The 20,085-nt window shown below is 37.6% G+C and overlaps 2 protein-coding genes across 3 annotated transcripts; both read left to right on the top strand.

Annotated features, from left to right (window-relative positions):
• Positions 1-1,868: 1,868 nt before the first annotated feature.
• LOC137717367 (vacuolar-processing enzyme-like) lies at positions 1,869-5,588 on the top strand. The gene is made up of 9 exons (XM_068456722.1): positions 1,869-2,153; positions 2,970-3,134; positions 3,220-3,376; positions 3,784-3,872; positions 3,945-4,144; positions 4,278-4,326; positions 4,511-4,720; positions 4,839-5,045; positions 5,148-5,588. The coding sequence occupies exons 1-9, from the start codon at positions 1,926-1,928 to the stop codon at positions 5,328-5,330; spliced, it is 1,488 nt and encodes a 495-aa protein (XP_068312823.1). The 5' UTR covers positions 1,869-1,925; the 3' UTR covers positions 5,331-5,588.
• A 3,719-nt stretch (positions 5,589-9,307) lies between these two features.
• LOC137718034 (uncharacterized) lies at positions 9,308-16,903 on the top strand. Of its 2 annotated transcripts, XM_068457555.1 has the most exons (7): positions 9,308-9,501; positions 9,599-9,654; positions 9,780-10,005; positions 10,830-11,173; positions 14,146-14,515; positions 16,297-16,374; positions 16,656-16,903. In XM_068457555.1, the coding sequence occupies exons 4-7, from the start codon at positions 10,830-10,832 to the stop codon at positions 16,707-16,709; spliced, it is 846 nt and encodes a 281-aa protein (XP_068313656.1). In that variant the 5' UTR covers positions 9,308-9,501; positions 9,599-9,654; positions 9,780-10,005; the 3' UTR covers positions 16,710-16,903. The 2 variants fall into 2 exon arrangements, with proteins under 2 accessions (XP_068313656.1, XP_068313655.1); XM_068457554.1 differs by lacking the exons at positions 9,308-9,501; positions 9,599-9,654 and having other exon boundaries at positions 9,995-10,135.
• The last annotated feature ends 3,182 nt before the right edge of the window (positions 16,904-20,085 follow it).

Consider the following 20,085-nt stretch of genomic DNA (forward strand, 5'->3'; position numbering starts at 1 on the left):
CTAATCTCTTAGAGGCATAAATAACTCTTAAAGTTACAAATTGTTACGATTACCTAATTTGTCCGTCAAGCTTCAAAGTTCACAGTCACACCTCAAGTTGTGAGTCAATCTTTTACCTATTCATCACTGATATTTATCTAGCTATGTATCCAAGACGTTAAGATTTTCTTTGAAAAATTCTTATCTGTATTATACCGACAGTACATGTTCGCATGAGTTGGCCTAACTAAGTATTACTTGAAGAAAAACGGTTTTTGATGGTTAAACTCGCAAATCTTTACTAATTAATAAAACACTAATTGTCAACCAAAATCTTATGAATTTACCAGATTAACCATCTAATTGAAATAGAACATGAATAAAAAATATGGAGCAGAAATGTAATTTTACACAATCAAATTTTACTGTTTTTTTTTTCAAAACCTCATCTACATGTAATCTTAACATACCTCAAATTAAAAAAAAAAAAAAAAAATTCTCACTCCCGCGTTCTCTATCACTCTCTTCCAACTGCTAATGAAGTCTTGTGTAGGTTCATTGGGAAAAGGATCATCTTTGTAGGGATTCGAAGATCCATCAATCACAGTTGTTTATTGTACATCGTGCGGTTAATTTTTATTAAATACTATTTATATTTAATTTTAAATTTTAAATTTTAAATGATTTCTAATCGACAATATACAATGAACGACTGTGATTAATTGATCTCCTGGAACCCACAAAAAGAATCCGAGGAAGATCTTTTTCCGATCATTGAATCCGTCCACACTGGATTATTTTAACGAGGGGCCCATCTCCCATTGGGCAGTCCGAGCTAAGAAGTCCAGAATAAATTGGAGTTGATGTGAATGGTGGAGCATGATATTTTGAATTAGAGAAGGAGCCAGCGAAGAGAGCCCTTGGGTGGGCCCCCTGTCATCTTATACTTGTTCTCCTTGAGCACGCAATTATGTATAATCCTGTCTTCTACTTCATAAAATCTAATGTATAATTAAGTGATATTTTTGTATCATATTTCGAAATAAATTTCTATTTTTTTTTAAAGAAAAAAAAACAAAATATTTAAGTTATATTTTTATGGATCGAAAGTGATGTAATGTTGTTTATCAAGGTTTAGTCGTTTGATATATACGATATGTATGAACAACAATACTAAACCATACCTTGACTGTTGAGAACTCATAATTGAAATGGTTAAAATAAATTGTTATTAGTACTCCAAAAATCTCATTTGCTACCTCAAATTTTCTATAATTAGAAAGAAAAATACAATTATGATGAGTGTAGAATGCTATTTTTAAAATGCTAATAGCAGTTCCCATGGTTAAAAACTTGAAGTTTTAAATTCGACCCTCCATCCTCTAGCACCCATATAAAAGAACATAAAATAGATACCAGGCGAAAAACAATTGGGAATTACATGCTACGTAAACAAAATTGCAGCTTGAAATCACATCAATTTATGTTAAACTAATTCATAAATGATTGGGAATTCAAGTCAAGGCTTTATTACATTAGCTAAAATCTCATGCTCCTCATTTGCACTTAAGTTCAAATCCGACCCTGAAAAATACTTTGATGGACCATCATTTGTGTAAAATAAATATAGAAATATAGAAATAATTTAGGAATTCACCGTTATTTGGAGATCATATTTTCCAAAATCCAGGTGAAAAAAAACAGTCGAATTATACGGCGCCAACGCTTGCAATTCCCGCAATACAGTAACATGTCCCCAGACAATGCGCTGACGTGTACGTCTCAGATTGCACAAACTCCTCAATCAAAGCGTTCTGATGGGGCCCGCAACTTGATCCTGAAAGTCTTATTGACACGGATAGGCCCACGTGACCACCAATAAATACCCACCCTTCAAACCTCCTTCTCTACCAATCCGACGCCCCCAATTTTCATCGGAAACAGCCATGACTCGGTTGGCCAGCGCCCTCGTCCTCCTGTTCCTCGCCTCCGTCTTGGCTTCTGCAGCCGGTAGCCGGGACCTTAACGGAGACGTTTTGCGATTACCTTCGGAAGCTTCCAGATTCTTTGGGCGAGGCGATGATGCTCCCGATCAGCAAGACGACGGCACCGTCGGGACCAGATGGGCTGTTCTCATCGCCGGCTCCAATGGATACTGGAATTACAGACATCAGGTTATAATCCCCTTCCATATCAATCATATCATATTTCTTAATTTAGTTGTGAGTGAAATTTGAGGTTATTTTGGATGTTAAATTCACTTATGCTCTTGTTTAATTTCTGAATTTCTGTATTGGCATGTTTATGATTGTATAATCTCGTTTAATTTGAGTTCGTGATTGTATAATCTCGTTTAATTTGAGTTCATGATTGTATAATCTCGTTTAATTTGACTTTAAATGATCCAGTTTCTGTTTATTTCACCTTTTTGCTTTTGAATTTGTCAAATTTAATTTAGGAAAATTGAGTTTGTTATGGAAGTGGAACTAATACGAATTAAGCTCAAGCTTGATTCTTTCTTATTTTCCTTGAACACGTCGTGATGTGACATTGCCTTTGGTTTATAGATAGCACAGAGCTTGAATTTACATGTGGAATTTGTTTTAGAACTAATATGAATCTCATCGCAGTCTGAAAGAATCGAACTTTTACATAATCTTTAATTTGTAGGTAACAGAGTTTTAAATTTACAAGTGGTAAAAATTTTCTCTCAGTTTGCGATATTTATGTTGGAATCGGATTTTTGTGTCAAAGAAAAAATTGATACTTTTGTGTACATCGTCATGTCATGAATGTCGATAAGTATGTTCTTGTGTTTGTATATCTTCTTGGTGCAAAACCGAGCGCAGTGGTGGGATATAGGATTCATACAGCCAACCCCACTTAGTGGGATAAGGCTTTGTTGTTGTCGTTGTTTGTATATATTCGAATGGAACCCATACTTCTTAATTGATATTCTGACTGACCTTTTTGTCTATTTCTGTTCTTAGGCTGATATTTGTCATGCCTATCAACTACTGAAGAAAGGAGGGTTGAAAGATGAAAACATCGTTGTATTCATGTACGATGATATTGCTTACAATGAGGAGAACCCTAGGCAAGGAGTCATCATTAACAGCCCGCATGGGAGTGACGTTTACAAAGGAGTTCCAAAGGTCTGATACCTTCCCCTTTACGCGTTCACTTAATTTTGAGTTGTTGTAAAAATTCCCCTCATGTCGATCGATTTTCTTGTCGCAGGATTACACTGGGCAAGATGTTACTGTGAACAACTTTTTTGCTGCTATCCTTGGGGACAAATCTGCTCTTACAGGGGGTAGTGGGAAGGTTGTGGATAGCGGTCCAAACGATCATATTTTCATATACTATTCCGATCATGGTGGTCCTGGAGTTCTTGGTTAGTAGCTCTTGAGAAGCAACTTCTATAAATTTATTTGGCCTGCTTTAGGTGTTGTTTGTAAGGGCGATATTGGTGGATGGCTTATGCTAGTTTGGAAGAGCAATTACCCCAACACTTTCATATGTATTGTGGATAGCATAGCGCTCCCACAAATACCACAACTTTTTGTGTAGCCTTGTACCCTTGAATTTAAAAATCGAAACTGATAGCTGAAGCATGGTGGGGGACTGCAGTGATTAGATTTAAAAATGGACATTGAAATATATGTTCAAGATTTTATAGTTTATCAATGTTGTTATGACTGTTATTTGTTGTGTTTGATTAGGAGATATCAAGTCTATGCATGAAAATACTGATATTATTTTGCCCGTATCGCATATCTTATCTACTTGCTCTTTTCCTAGGGATGCCGGGGATCAGTCCTTATATTTATGCCAACGATCTGATAGAAGTCCTGAAGAAGAAGCATGCTGCAGGAACCTATAAAAGCATGGTAAGTTATTAGTTCAACTGTAAATAGATGATGCATGTACCAATAGAATTGGCCTAATTCTTGAAACTGCAGGTATTTTATCTCGAAGCTTGTGAATCTGGAAGCATCTTCGAGGGCCTTCTTCCTGAAGGTTTGAATATCTTTGCAACCACTGCATCAAATGCAGAAGAGAGCAGTTGGGGGACGTACTGCCCTGGAGAGTATCCCAGTCCTCCTCCGGAATATGAAACGTGCTTGGGTGACTTGTATAGTGTTGCGTGGATGGAAGACAGGTATGAGAGCTAGAAATTTCGAAACTGCATCAGTTCTTTCCATTTGTTTTTTCTTTTTGAAACACCCAAAGAAACCGTAAAAATTTCAGTTCTACTTATCACGTTATGATTTGACATTTTAATTTGTGAACAGTGACATACACAACTTGAAGTCAGAAACCTTGAGCCAGCAGTATGAACTGGTAAGAATTTGTCAGTCACTTGATAATTCAGGCAGACTAGCTGTTTATTGTTGTACACTTCTGATAAAAAAATAACCTGTACTCAGAGGATTTTTGAATGTCTAGCCAATAAGTATCTGATAGCCTTCAACGTGTTTTTGCTAGTTGCTAATGGCAATTCTTTGGTTTCATTGTGATGGCCCAGGTTAAAACAAGGACAGCAAATGACAATTCTGGCCTTGGTTCTCATGTCATGCAATACGGCGATGTAGGGCTCAGCAAGAACAATCTCTTTGTGTACATGGGGACAAATCCTGCAAACGAGAACTTTACTTTTCTGGGCCAGAACTCCTTGAGGCCATCTTCAAAAGCTGTCAACCAGCGTGATGCTGATCTTGTTCATTTCTGGCATAAGGTTTAGTCTCTTTCACCCGTGAATACTTCTCTTGCCCTCTCTGATAATTTTTGTACTGGTCATCTTTTGGAAGATCTAATCCCCTTGGTTTCATTTTCCTCTGCCTTTTTGGATGCAGTATCGCAAGGCTCCCGAAGGATCACCAAGGAAAGTTCAAGCTCAAAAGGAATTTGTTGAAGCAATGTCTCATAGAATGCACATAGATGAAACCATGAAGCTCATTGGGAAACTCCTGTTTGGAATTGAAAAAGGTCCAGAAGTTCTCAACGCTGTTCGACCAGCTGGCCAGCCGCTCGTTGATGACTGGGACTGCCTTAAGACAATGGTAACACTTCTGCTACTTAATATTTTTCAATGCTTTTAAAACCTGTCCAATTCTACAAGATTACACCAATTATTTGCCTTCATGATGGGACTTGTCGTGCAGGTGAGGAGTTTTGAGACACATTGTGGATCCCTATCTCAATACGGAATGAAACACATGCGTTCCCTGGCAAACATCTGCAACGCCGGCATGACAAAGGAGCAGATGGCGGAGGCTTCAGCACAAGCCTGCGTCAGCGCCCCTTCTGGTCGCTGGAGCTCCCTGCACATGGGATTCAGTGCTTGATGCTTAATGTGGAATTTGAATAACCAATCTGTGGTCACGATCTATATGCAAAAAAGACATCTAAGGTTGCATTTCGATGATTGTTGTTTCGATTGCTTTGGGTGTAACTTTGTAAATACCAACTCAAGGCTCAAGCTCCTCCCCTGTACTGGATTGCTTTGTCATGGACGTACTTAAAACTTGTGAGTAATATTTAGCACGTTTGTTATGTATGAATCTGTACCTGGTTGGTTATAAAAAGGTTTGCAATTTATCAGAGCGACTTGCCCGATACAATCTTCCGTTCCCATCTCCTCTACTTAACATGGGAAGTTCACCGGTTTTGTTTTGACGTATCGTTTGATTTGAAGCTAAAAGTAAGTCACCAGCTTTATTTTAATTTGATTCGGAGCTAAAGTTACGTCATTGTCTCATGAGATACCAGGGCTACATACATGCACCCGATCCCCAAATTTCCTTCCTCAATTTGCTCCAACGCCAAAACGCTGTGGGTCCTACAAAGCACCTTACACAAATGAGTTGAGAATACTTTTGCTCACCACCCTTAAGTAGTATTTTGGATTGTGTTTTCAGCATATTGGAAAATTTCTCCAAGTGATGTTGATGCTCACCATCTTATTTATCATTGTTAGATGAATTTAAATTTCGATATTTGTGTAGTAGATAAACACAAATATCAAATTTTAAATTTATCAGCTGTGATAAATAGGATGGGGGACATTGTTGGTTTAACCATTTGAGAGCTTGATGAAAAAATGTTCTTATTTCTTCGTATGCGCATACTAAGGGCTACATACCTTGATGAGTAAGGGGTTAGGGAAAACTTGAACCCGATTCCTATAGAGATGAATATAAAACTATGTTTGAACTATGGAAATAAACTTGGAATTTGGATAAAATTCAGAATTTATAAATTCATATGTACCAATTCCTTTGTTTGGATTCATAAACATAGGAATTTATAATTTCCGCGTGGAAAAATAACTTGTAATTTGGGACCTCCAATTCCCAAGTTTAAATTTCATGTAAATAGGTGTAATTTCTCAATTTCTATAATTGAGAGTTTAAAAATAAAAAATTTAGTATTCAATTTCATTGTTCTTTTAAGTTAACCAAACAATAACATTCACAACTTTTAGAAAATAAAATCCCGTTATTTCAATTTCCGTCATTTTGAAATTCCTTGGTAATCTTAAATTTTTTCATCCAAATATAATGTAAAAGTAATTTTAATTCTTGAAAAGTTACACAGTATCATTTACTATTTATTGAAGCTCAATCTCTCCTAACCATACGACGAAAAGAAACCGTGAAAACTTGAAATGAAAATATAGTGATTTTATAATTAATAAGACAAGTGGGAATCTAACTCGTGCAATGTAAGCAAAAGATAAGCTCCTAATAATGCATATCTTTTGTCGTAAGCATGTGACAATGTTCACCCCAAAAAACAATGGAAAATGTTTAAAACATGTATTAGCTAAAGTTGATGTTATCAGGTACGAAGTTAGAGATTTGTATGAATGGGAACATCTTTAATCAATAAAGTCACAATTAAAAAGTTAAAAATTTTACTGAACAAAACACTTATATAGTAATCCATAAAGTTTTTTATACAAAACACTTGGAATCATTGTTGGAGAAGTCAATCATATTGATACCAAGAGAAATGCTAAGGAGACTCTCTCAAAGTGGGATTCTCTATGGACTCTCTGTCACCTCATGTTTTTGACACAATGTTTTATAATGTTGATACTGGAATTGGGCAAAAAACATGAGGTGGCAGAGAGTTCATGGAGAGATCCACTTTTAAAAGAGTCTCTTTAGCCTTTCTTTTATAGTACTAATTAACATATAGAGTTTAATTGTATTTTAATTAAGGTTGGTCATTAGGATGCAAAACTGTACAATCTTTGTGAGAAAAAAAAAATGAAGAACTAAGTGGGGGCATCTGCCCCCTCTAAGCATATGGTGGCTCCGTCCATGGATGTTAGCTAAGTTGCATGCATCTTGTTGATGCACAAAATCAGTGAAGATTTTGGAATAACGTAAAGTGTCAAGTTTATGACATTCGCTCGATTGTGCCAATCACCTAGTGATGATGATGTGTAAAGAGATAGAGATAGGGAAGCAAACACAAGATGTACGTGGTTTACCCTAAGTATGGCTACGTCCACGGAGTAGATGAGTTCTCATTAATAGTGAAAGGTTTACACAAATACATAAGTTAAAGCATAATTATCATTAGTGAGTTCTAATGACTAGTTTAAGTACAACAATGACATTAGGGATTCATTGTAGGAGAATAATCTTCTTTTATAGTTGAGGAAAGTCTCCAACTTTCGTCTGCAGTCGATGTGGGACTCTATGAGCTCTATTATGTCATTGACATGTGTCATGCTGTGATTGGCCTCCTGGGTAGAGGGAAACTCTTGTGCTTCGACATCGGTTCCTCAGCATGAACCTTTTAGTAGGCCCTTAAAGGTATGAAGTTGATCGGTACTTGGTAATTTAGCAATTGAGCAAGTACGATACAAACACACCTAATTATTCGTCTAGTTATACTTTCTTTCTAATGCTGGAAGAATTTTCTAAGTTCGAATTTCTCAATTTTCATCATCATTATTATACTATAGGTCTATAGTTAATGTTACGCTAAGTTACATGCACAAGCTTATCAAAATCCGTGAATGTAAAACCATGAACTAGTATTATAATGCATTGCACCATTGTTCCGAGAGTCACAAACTGAACTCGAAATGGGTGTGTAACCACTTCATAGGTAAAAGAATAATGCTTTTGTTTTTTCAACGGAAAAACCTATTTATCTCTCAACATAGATTAGCGTGTCTTAAGCTTACGCACATCATAATCGAATTTATTTACATTTTATCATCATCTAAAACCAACTTTAATAGTGGGCTAAAAGTCAAATTACCCCTCAAAATTTCCCCCCAAACGCACTCCAACCCAAGGGGAAATTTTGAGCTAAATGCTAAATGCTAAACCAATGCCAAATTCCCCCCGAAATTTAGCCCAGAAATCGGGGTGGACTCTACCCAATATTTATCAGAATTTAAATTTTTTTAGATTAAAATGTTCATAAAATTAATTTACGATAGTCTACATATTTATTTTTTTTAAAAAAAATTTAATTTAACAGAAAAAATAGCCTAAATTCATTATTTAATAATCCTGGGCTAAAATTTTAAGGTAGAATAGTTGGAGTAGAAAAACTATTTTTGGACTAAAAGTTAAATTTTTTGCGCTAAAAAATTTAACTTTTAGTCCAACCATTGGAGATGGTCTAAAGATCGTATATGTAAAAATAATCACTCAATTGAAACACCATTTAACGCATTTGGTCAAAGGTGGCAGAACCGACACTCAAGATCTTTTTCTAATTTATTATTTTTGATGGACGCTCAAGATTCAAAAATTGCATTTGGTCAAAAGCCGCACCCACAACATTTAAAGGCCGGCTTGCATACGGTGTAGTCTGTCGATCAGGGCAACCGGACATTCCGGGAAACTTTTTGATAATGTTAAACCCACGACCCCGGTTAAAATTTAACCATAGTTATCTCACTCTGACTACATCTATATGACCCAAACGAAAACGCCACCGAACCCGGTTCACCAGAGAAAATTAAAAATAAAGGTACAGAAAAAAAAATTATTTCCTTGGAAATTGTAAATAATTGGAACTTAACGGCGCAGAAGATTCTGTTAGTTTCAAGTAACGACGTGAAGAAATGAAGGCTCATAAGAACGACGTAACGACGTAACCGGGTTTAAAAGAGACGGAGCTGACGGTTTAAGAGAGCGACACGCGGGAGCCGTTGGATTGCGGAAGGGTGGAGGGCGCTCGGCGTTGGACGGTCGATGTGTCACGGAGGGAGTGACGGGCTTGCTATAAAAACTGGTTTGAAGGGCGAGAGTTCATTTCGTTTCATCAGAAAAACCAGAAGAAAGAAAGAAGAGGAAGAAGAAGAAGAAGAACGTAGCTTTCTCTCTCTCTCTCTCTCTCTCTCTCTCTCTAGAGTTTTGGCCTTCGATTTTCATCTGCTTTTTGAATTGGGTATTTGGATTCGAATTCGTAGACCTGGACTGTGTGAATGTTGAGGATCTAATCGAAGCTTTTTCCTCTGAGTTTGTGGAGCTTGGAGAGGTTTGAATTTTGAGAACAGAACTCCATTTTTGCTGGTTTAATGGAATCTAATTTCGGAAAATTAACTTGGGTTTTTGTTTTTCTGGTGTAATTTCAGTGGTGCAGATACATCCGAAGAGTTTCCGAAGTGGAAATCGATTGCGATTTCGTTCGGTAATTAAAACACCCGATCTCATTTCACTGGGATTGGCAGAGAAACGGCGAAGAAATTCGTTGTTTTGTTTTATTTCCCTGTTCTAATTCATCGTTTGGTTTTGATTTCGGTTTCGGTTTCGCAGGCGCATTTCGGAGAGATTTGACCCGTTTTCTCAAGAAATCCCAACTCGTTGATTCATGAGTGTCACGGAGACAAGTTCTGAGCTCCGATCATTTCGTCGACTTTTGGCTCTAGATTTGCGATTTGCGTAGTCTCAAAGGCCGAGCAGAACAAGATTTTCTCAGAAGAAGCAAACTTTCTTCTGCAAATTCAGGATTGTAGGTGGTTGCGGAATCTGAGCATTGCAGGTGAGGATTCTTTCTTCCGGTTCACAGATCAGAGATGAACCAAAGTCTCCGTCTTTGGATTTTACTGGCGGATGTGAATTCCACCTGTTTTCTTCTTTTTCTCGTCATCTCGATCGAGTCGAAGCAATCTGTATGTTTCTAGCTCTGGTTTTGGATTTTACAACAGAATTTAAGCTTTCCCATTGAAAAATTCAACAATTCCTTCTATCTCTCTCTCTCTCATAAAATCTCAATCTCTCTGCATCTTTAATTGAATCCATCTCCGGGTTCGAATCCTCTTTCAATTTCTCCTTCTGGGTTCTGTCGAATTTCCAGTTTTCTGCAACTAATTCACCTTAATTTTGGTGAAGATTTTGTTTTATTCTTCTCATTTTTGTTTGTTTATTTCTTCTTTTTTTTTGTCTGGGTAATTTCCATCGACTGTCGTTACTTTTTTTTCAGCATTGAAAGAAACGGCCCTTTCTGTCAAAATCCACCAATCTTTCGAGTTATTTGTTACCAGTTCGAACTCCGATGCTTATGTTCTTCTCCTCCATCAGTTTTTCAGAAATTCAAACACCAGAAAAAGTAGGAAACTTTCTGTTTGTTTCCCGGGAAACTGAGAGCAAGAAAAAAAAAAGAACAAGGCAGGGGATGAAATTTTAATGCTTTGTCCTTTCCCTGCATTTTCTGGATCTTCATCTTCTCCGTCTATTTGGATAAACTCCTTTTTTTGTTTGAATTTTTATTTATTGCCCTCTTTTCTCCTCTTTTATTCTAATTTAACCCCGGGTTAAAATGTAAAAGTACCAGTTTGACCAACTAACCGCGGTAATTAAATGCAGATGGAAAGGGACTGTACCAGCAGTAGAGATAGAACCGGTGGGGATGCATCCGCCTCCGTCTCCGCCTCGGTTGAAGTCCGACACCAAACGACGTCGGATTTCGTCTTGCAGTGGGGGAACCGCAAGCGCCTCCGGTGTATGAAGATCCAGGTGAAGGAGAAGGACGACTCCAGCGGCCCTCCGGTTACTCGAACCACGGTCCGCATCAGTCGCCGGGTTGTTCGACCCGATAAGGACCCGGCGAATCACCTTTCCACCACCGTTAATCAGGCGAGTAACGGCTATTTGAATATCCGTCAACGGCCGTTATCTCCCCAGCAACCGCTACCTCAGCGTATTCTCAGGTTACTACTCTCACTCCCTCACCATTTACTACTCCACGACGTCGTTTAGTTCTCTTGCTCTTTGTTAATGTGTAGTTTTGTATGTCCGGAAAACGGTTTGGTACACAAATATAATACTATAATTAGTTGTAAATTTAAAAAAAAAATTCAACCAATTGCCTTTTTGATGTACCAAATCGTATTTCCGGCACATTGAAAAATTTCTCGTGATTGTGTTGGAATGGGGATTCTCGTCAGATCTTCTTTGTGAGGCTTTCGAAAATTCTTTAATTGTGTCCGTATATCGTACATCGTGCGTTTAGTTTTTTCAAGTATATTTTGTGTTCAATTTTAATTTAAAAAATCTACATGAATTATAACCGTAGGATATATAATAAAAGAACACGATTAAAAAATTCTTGAAATCCTCACAAAAAGAATCCGGAAAGGAACCTCATTCATTATGCTGGGTTTTAGCGCTTTAAATTGGATTTGGATCCTATCCAGATCCAAATTGTGGGGATCATAGAGATCCTTATGTTTTAATCATTTATCGTGCATCGTGCGATCATAAATTATTTGATTATTTTGTTTAAAAACTAAATATAAATAGTACTTGATGAAAATTGACCGTATAATTTACGGTAAACGATTAAGATGTAGAAATCTCTAATGTCCCTATCCGGAAAGAATCTTCTTTCCTTTAAATTAGAGGCGCGTGGGCCATATGCTCGGGTTTTGTCCTTTATTTAATTATTTTGCCTACGTTTACAATTTTAGATTTTCCTTTCGTACAAATGATAGGATATCCTATTAACTAAGAGTGGGATGTTTGAATACCGGACTCTGGTTGTAAGGATGAAAACTCTTAACAATTGTGAAGTTTTCAATTACAAGGCAATTGCATTTGTGGAGTTTTGTTTGGTCATGTTTTCGTGGTTTATGTGTTCAGTTGGAAAGAGATCTTCTTCGGATCCCTTCCTCCTAATTCACAAAGTTCGGGGATCTGAGCCTTAGAAATTTAATCCAACGGTTACAAACAGGGATCCACTTTAAAAGTTATAATAACTTTAGTCGTTAGATCAAATTTCAATGGTCCAGATATCTGGACTTGGTGGATTAGATAGAAGGAATCCGGAGGATCCCTTTCCGTGTTTGGTCCATTAGCGCAATCAAATCATCAGATCTTAGATCCACAATTTATTGATCAAAGTTTTGTGATTTAGGTTTGTTAAGCTAAGTGTTTTGTTGATCTGATTGTCAACTTACAGTCAAGTTTATTGACGAAATTGTGAGAATACGTACGAGCAATTGTAAGGTCGATTTATTGACATGGTCAATAGTAAGTCCACTTGCAATTTAAAAGTTGTTCGTGTAATTTCTTCGTGCAAGTATGTCAGTTTAGTTGGACAAAAACTTGGTGTGGCAATGTGATCACTTGGATGATTAGACACTCTAAACAAAGAAACGAATCTCATTATTTTAGGTACCATTCAACCAATTTAAGTACAATTCTCAACGCACACGAATTGGTGTGATCAACTGCTCCATCCAAGTTTTCTCCCTTATATGAGTGGCTAGGATTGATATACAATTGGATAAAGTTAGAGAGTAAGTTCTATTTGATCTTTTTGCCATACACCACTGGTTTTATATTCCGAAGGTCTCATTCACTTGATCATACTTTGCAGCTTAATTAATCTGTAGTTTAATCAAGCTTTTGAGAGGATTAGGTCTTTAATTACAGAATTTTGGTTGGATTTGCTGTGAGGTTTTTATGTTAACCCACTCTCCAATTGGTCAGGTGGGGGTGCAGCGATGTGTAAGTTCCAGGAGGAGAGAGCTCATGGTAAGTACATGAGGCCGCCTCCTTTCCTTGTCTTTGTAGGAAACCTAGTAGCTCAATCACTATAAATAGGTTGCTCATCTAGTCACAACTCACTTTGTGCAACAGAAAACACATCAAAAACTGATCTTAGAGAGAGATCTCGAACCGCACAAGGAGCGTTTACACTCTCGCATCTTGCAAGGTAAGAGTTCGACTCCTGCTTTTCTCATGACTTGGATCTTAAGATTGTGGACCCAAGTCTGTCGAGTGAATTGATGTATTAAGATCTAGTAACTTGATTCTGAGTTTCAGCTATAGGGACGATGTACGCGTGGATGATTCTGAGCCATTGATGCAGGGTACGATGGCCCACAACATCAATGATAGAAGATTATCCGCGCATGCTTCGTCCCAATGCTTTCCTTTACCCTAGTGTCATTGATTTTCATAGGAATTGTTGAAGCTGATTTGAATAGATCATAATTCTGGCATGATATTATTCTTCTTTCCTACTGCGATCACACCAGATCGGAGCTCCCACTCCGTCGTTTGGCACGAAAGCATCCGATCCACAACGACCGGCACCCTGATTCCACGGCCTCAGGAAACATGGAATGGGCAAGCCCTTTCCACGTGTCCATCCCATAACCGAATCCCCACAGCACAACCCCTCGTCGGCCGTCCGATCCCTGATTGGATCAGGCAACAGGTCTACCCCTTTCCACATCCGACACGTGTCCTTAACCTTCCCAAAAGTCTCCTATGATCCAACGGCCCAAAACCTGCCGTAGAGCCAGCTGTGCACGTTACACAGTACATCACACATCCCTTTTCTGAGAATTCTCTCTCTCTCTCTCTCTCTCTCTAAAATATCTGGCTTTTTATTTATTTAAAAAAAAATAAATAAATAAACAACCCCCCACCATAAAAGCAACGAAGCCAAATAAGGACCACGCTGCATTTTGTACGCAAAACCCCCCCAGAATTTCTTTCTGTAGCCTACTCTGGCACCCACCGAACTAGATCGATCGAGGTCAATCTCGTAATTTCACGCCCCTCACAATCAAACTTTAATTCTCTTATTTTTTTAATATAATTTGTTTTTTCTTTTTGCAAAACTGTCATTTATTTGATTGATGATTTGATTATATATCTGGTTCTGCAGAAACTCAGAGACTACGAGCGCTGCTGCCATGAGAGGCCAGAGCAACGGCGGAGTAGGAGGGCTGAGGGGAATTGCCTCGCCCGACAGGGGTGCGCACGATAAGAAAAACCACCACCACCACCATAATGATGAGACTAATCATTACAATAACAAGTCCGCGGCGTCTTCGGACACAGCGCACGATAGCAAGAAGGGCGGGTCTTCGTCGGGGAGCGGAGAGGCAGCGGCGGGGCCACAGATGGTGTGGCCGCCGAAGTTCGTGATTGCTTTGACCAATAAGGAGAAAGAAGAGGACTTTATGGCAATCAAAGGTTCGAAATTGCCTCAGAGGCCAAAGAAGCGAGCCAAGTTCGTTCAACGCACCCTCAATGTAAGCTCTCTCTCTCTCTCTCTCTAACAGTTTATAATTTAATCTGTAATTAATTAATTAGTTCCTTAATTAATGGTTAAGAATTTAAATAGCTTTGAACTCCATTGCAAAAACCCAGTTTAATTACTAGTTGCTTGATTTAGAAGAAAAGTAATTCGTCTACGAAACTGTGCGTGATTAACTTAGAATACCTCAACGTCAACATAGCGGATGGTTGTGTTTTTTTGGCTAGAAATTTACATTGCTTCTTGAGGTTGGATTCTCATTTGTATATATGCAATGTTGTGACAACTAGCTCTATATTACTTGGAAGGAAAATAAAACATTTAAGTACAATAAAAATATAAATTAATAAAAGTAAAAGATAAAAGCATGGAATATATTGGCATCGGTCCACTGTCATCGTCATCGTCATCGTCGGGTTTTGTTCCAAAAGAAAAGATAGGTGTTTTAAGTTTTGTTTACATAGCCATATTGCATTGACACGAGAGACGTTATTTAGCCAGATATCCGTGACATACAAATTGCTCTGACTAAACTGATAGGAATAGAATAATAATGTAGCATTTTCGGTATTAGGTTTTATTTTTTTAATTGTTTAGTTTTAGCTAAAAGCCAAAAGGAGTGTGCTAAAGTGACAGCATGAACCAGACGTACACGTGTCACCCAAGGCATCAATTTATACCTAATCATGCCTAAAAGTTTGCCAGCTGTCCAAGTGGAAGAATATGAGGAATTATTGGTTTTTGGGCTTAAGAATTATTTTTGCGGTAATAAATAATAACAAATAAATTGTTAGAATAATATTAATTAGAATCCGGATTCTCGGATTCTTTTTGTGAGAATTTTGGAATTCGTCAATCTTGTTCGTTCATTGTACATCGTGCAGTTAGAAATTATTTTAAATATTTTTATTTAAAATTAAACATAAACAATACTTAATAAAAACTGATCGCATAATGTATGATAAACAAACATGATTTAAGGATCTGCATGATCCTCACTAAAATGATATAGAGAGGATCTTGTTGGTATTAATTAGACGGAATTGGATCCCATCCGGATCCAAATTGTGAGGATCTTAGAAATTCTCACATTTTAACCATTCAATATGTATCGTGCGGTTAAAAATTATTTAAAATTAAGCATAATACTTAACAGAAACTGATCGCATGATATACGATGAACGGTTAAAATGTAAGAATTTCTAGAATCTTTATAAAGTGGATCAGCAGTGGACGTGGCAATAGATGGTGGTGGTGGGTGGGTGTGGTGATTGGACGGTGCGTGGCCTCCCACGTGTACGCACGTGATTTAGTTAGTGGTTGACTTTTAAAAGCTCGTGGACCTTAATATTTAGAAGACAGAGAGGGGCATATTGGTCCAAAAGACTCTGCGCCTGTTACTTTTGGTAAATATAGTTCGTGTGGAGGGCATATAGGTACTTTTAAGTTTCATAATTAGTTGGGTGGCGACGTGCACCTGACTGTTGTCCGGCTTGGACCGCACTGCCAATTGCAGTGAGAACGCTCCTCCGAACACAAAAGCACCAACGTACTGTTAATCTGTTTTTTAGATTCCAAACAGATAAAAGTGCTTCTGAGAAACGCCTATGCTACTTTTGCCCGTTGCTTAAAGCAAAAGCCTAACCCTTTTGCTTTTGTTTTTTTGCTTTTGACTTGACCTCTGGTTTTATACGTTAAAACATGAAGTCCATGAAATGTGATTAGCTGGAAGATTAATCTAATTCCTCATTATTTTTGTGTATTTATGTTTAATAGCTTGTAAGCCCGGGAGCTTGGCTTTGTGATTTGACACTGGAACGGTATGAGGTCCGGGAGAAGAAGATTTCGAAAAAGGTATTCAATTATCTTATATTTCAAGCAACTTTCTTCGATTTCGGGAGAAAGGAGGGTACACGCCTACGCGGTGGTTAGGCCACTCTCACAAACAGTAGGTCCGTGTGCATTGGAAGTTATACGTACTTAGGGCCGGAGGGTGTACAATGGGGCTTGTTCGTTTGTGAGAGTGCATGTCTAAACGCTAATCTAGTTGGTCGAGCTGCCCTACTCAAATTTCTCTAGTTTCGAGGATTGATATTCATTATTTGCTTAGTAATCTTACTTTTTTGATGATGCAGAGACCAAGAGGGTTAAAGGCAATGGGCAATGTGGTGGAGTCGGACTCTGAATAAAACGAGCTTTAGTAAAAAAAGAGCTTCTAGCCATCTACTAATGTAGAGTTATAGGGTTTGTGTTACGTTTTTTTTCTTTCTTTTCTTCTTTTTTTTGCCTTCCTTTTGAAGGTATGAGAAAATGTTGGAACTTTGTAAATCTTCCACCTTTCAACCATCGGAAATAATGAACGGATTTTATTTCCGTTTGTGTATACTGTGTTTTTCCATTTTTCGATTCCGGTCTGAAACTCCCGAACACCCGTTGCGAAAGCTTCTATCGGGGATTTTACACAATTTTTGTGTTCACGTGTCATGCAAGTTAGAAAAGAAAGCTTGGACGGTTTGGTTTTGCGTAGGAGTGACTTAGGTTTCACAATGAGGTGTTCATACATTAGAGAATGTGAGTCACCAATGTGTTTAGAGAGAAGCTTACCTACAAGCGAAACTTGAGATGCCGCCACAATAGTATTGCAGCAAGTAGGGGTGAAGCTAGAAAGTTAGTTCATTAGGATTCTAACCACACGCAGTGCCAATATTTTTTCTTCAATTTTTTGAATTAGACGTTTCGTTGAACACTTGACCGACTCATACTAATGTGTGCTTAGCACACATTCCGCCCTTTAGTGCTATTTTAATTGTGTGTTTTGGTCCATTGTTATAGTCAATAAAACAAATAGTTAATCATATATGTATAGGGTCGGGAGCTTCAATTTATAAAACCATTGGAAGGATGGAACGTTAATAGGCCATTTATTATTTTAAGCACAAATGACTAACTTTATACTTTTCTAAATAACAGTGTCGCTTCTCTAAAAACATATAGGTTTTCAGATGTTCTTCTTCTTCATGAGTTGTCACAACCAACTCGGATATCCACCTCCCGGTGGTCTTTGATGAAGATTGAGTGACAAAGAGATGTCGATGTTGTTTAGCTTTTCTTGAACTTATTTGTTTGACGGAAAAAAATTGAAGAAGAGAATAATTGAGGGTGGGCATCCCTTCATCAGTTTCTTCACTGCATGAAAGCCCTCATGTGGTTGACCGTTGAATTGATGACCTTTTTTATTTTTTTTTTAACAAACGATATGATATTTACAAAACCACTTTTACAACAATTAAGTACGACATTCACTACAAATTTATCGTTATCTTATTCGTTAGAGTCGAACGTAATACTTGTAAAGTTGTGAATGCCAATGAATGATGTACTGGATTACTTGTGTTGTAAGTCACTTGTTTATCGAGTTGTTAACGTCATAAGTAATCTGATAGTCCTAGTGAAATAAGGATTATGGAGTCTCAACCTTTGCAATTGACCTCAAAGAAATCTAATAGGTTCCGCTACAAAGATATAGAATCATGGTAGGACTCAATCACTTAAGTGATAGGGTAGGGTTTGATTTTCACAACCAATAATAGGCCGACTGTGATTAAACTCTAATGATATAAAGACTATGGTTAAATTCCTGCTTCCATACGCTTAATCTCTAAGATACGTTAGACCCTATTCATATAGCAAAGAGATATTATTGAAGTACTGGAAGTAGAAGACAACCTATGAACTCAAGCCACCATGTCTCCAATTGGTGCAGGTAAGTGTCATTCATCTTCTTCTTGTAATTATCATGATGCATGTTAAATTGTGATCCTATAACCATGTTGTATTAGTCCACCTTACAATACTTCTTCAACTAAATAAAAGCTAAGTGGACCAATTGACTATTGCATTGAATTGACAACTTGGTTAATGCGTAAATGGGTTATGGGGAGTGTGCGCTTTGGTTGGTTGAGTGCTCATGAATCATGGTCCTCATTGACAATGGAATCGCTCTCACGATGTGGGCAATTTTCTCCTGGCTTTGTGATGGAGAAATTTGTGTTTGCATACCCGTTTACTGTCACGTAATGTGATCATTTTACTATAGATAGACTAGTATGCAGTGGTGGATCTAGAATTCGAATATTAGTGGATCTCAATATTAAAGGTCTTAGTTTTTTAATAGAAACAAAGTGTGAAGCGCTTAAAAAAGTTTTAGTTTATTCACTGAGGCATTTTGTCAAACGCTTGGTGGGCTTGTTGTCGTCAGCCGAATCATGTTGCGCACATGTCAATAGATATTGACATATGCCAAAGCAATTTGATGAGTAGAGAATTTGTCGAGTCCTCTTGACACAACGTGTCGAGTGCTACCGATATATGCCTAGCATGCATTACATTAAACACTTGGTGGGCACAAAAGAGTCTCGTACAAAATATTCGAAGGGTCCTTAAAAGACATACACATGTATATGTTCTGGACTCCGAGTGATCATGGGACCACCTTGGTCCCAATGTGCATCCGCCACTGCTAATATGTTGATAGGTCTCACGTATAAAATAATATATTAATAAAAAAATAAATGTGTGTTGTAATTTAAATGAAATATTGTATCACGTAATAGTATTTTAGTAAAAAAAATCACATACATTCTAATGCTATCGTGGTTATAGTTTTCTTTTTTCTTTTCTAAAAGGGGCATTAGCTAGTGACTTCGCCACGATATCCACCATTTTGAGAGTCGAGAAGACTCACAGAGGCATTTCAGCCTCCCTCTGACCAGGATCGTGTCATTCACCAGTGCTACAAATCGAACCTATATTGTGTCGTGTAACATACGAGCCTAAAATTCGTCACTAGTCATTAGACCACCTGGTGATAATGGTAGATGTGGTTATAGTTTTCTTAAGGATATACTTGATAGGCAGCTGTTAAGAAAATGACAACTGAAAATTAGGCGAAAAGGACCTAGTCATTAGGAAATTGAAGGGCCAACAAATATGAGGATTTGTCAATGTCACATTAAATTTAACATGGCATCTCTAATTGGCATTTTATGTCATTAGGAAGACGTGTTAGTAATAATTTTATTTCTTAACGCAATGTACAATTTCAACGGTATCCTACCAACCGTATTATCCCCATTTTCCTATATCGACGACAGAAAACATGAGTCGTATGGTGGAGGTCAAAGGGAAGAATATGGGGGAGTTCAATTATTAGGTCGGTTCATTTTTTTTTTTTTTCGACGAATTAGTTAGATTAGACGCTAAATTAAAGAGCTGATAAAATTCGCACTCATATCGTGGTACAAGAATAATACTTCTCTTTATCACTGTAGTAAAAGTTCACATGCATTAGGTCAGTTCATATTTACATTCACCATTGTGATTTAGTTCTTAATCTCAATTTAAAAATACATAATTATGCCATTACGAAAACATCTGCTCTCTGAGTGTGACCCACTACCCATCATCGAACTGTTCTCAACGGCATATTCCAACGTTAATTGTATCAGCCACAAAGTACAGCGGAAGTTATTCGAATTTTGAAAGAATTGTTATGCGCGTTTCAAA

This window comes from Pyrus communis, chromosome 15 (assembly GCF_963583255.1).
Source record: "Pyrus communis chromosome 15, drPyrComm1.1, whole genome shotgun sequence".
Lineage (NCBI taxonomy): Eukaryota > Viridiplantae > Streptophyta > Magnoliopsida > Rosales > Rosaceae > Pyrus > Pyrus communis.

Excerpts from the sequence above, each read along its gene's own strand:
- LOC137717367 (XM_068456722.1), top strand. The coding sequence starts at position 1,926 with ATGACTCGGTTGGCCAGCGCCCTCGTCCTCCTGTTCCTCGCCTCCGTC. Across the intron at positions 2,154-2,969 it reads ACTGGAATTACAGACATCAG|GCTGATATTTGTCATGCCTA; the intron begins GTTATAATCCCC and ends TTCTGTTCTTAG. Across the intron at positions 3,873-3,944 it reads CAGGAACCTATAAAAGCATG|GTATTTTATCTCGAAGCTTG; the intron begins GTAAGTTATTAG and ends TTGAAACTGCAG.
- LOC137718034 (XM_068457554.1), top strand. The coding sequence starts at position 10,040 with ATGAACCAAAGTCTCCGTCTTTGGATTTTACTGGCGGATGTGAATTCC. Across the intron at positions 11,174-14,145 it reads CTACCTCAGCGTATTCTCAG|AAACTCAGAGACTACGAGCG; the intron begins GTTACTACTCTC and ends CTGGTTCTGCAG. Across the intron at positions 16,375-16,655 it reads AGAAGAAGATTTCGAAAAAG|AGACCAAGAGGGTTAAAGGC; the intron begins GTATTCAATTAT and ends TTGATGATGCAG.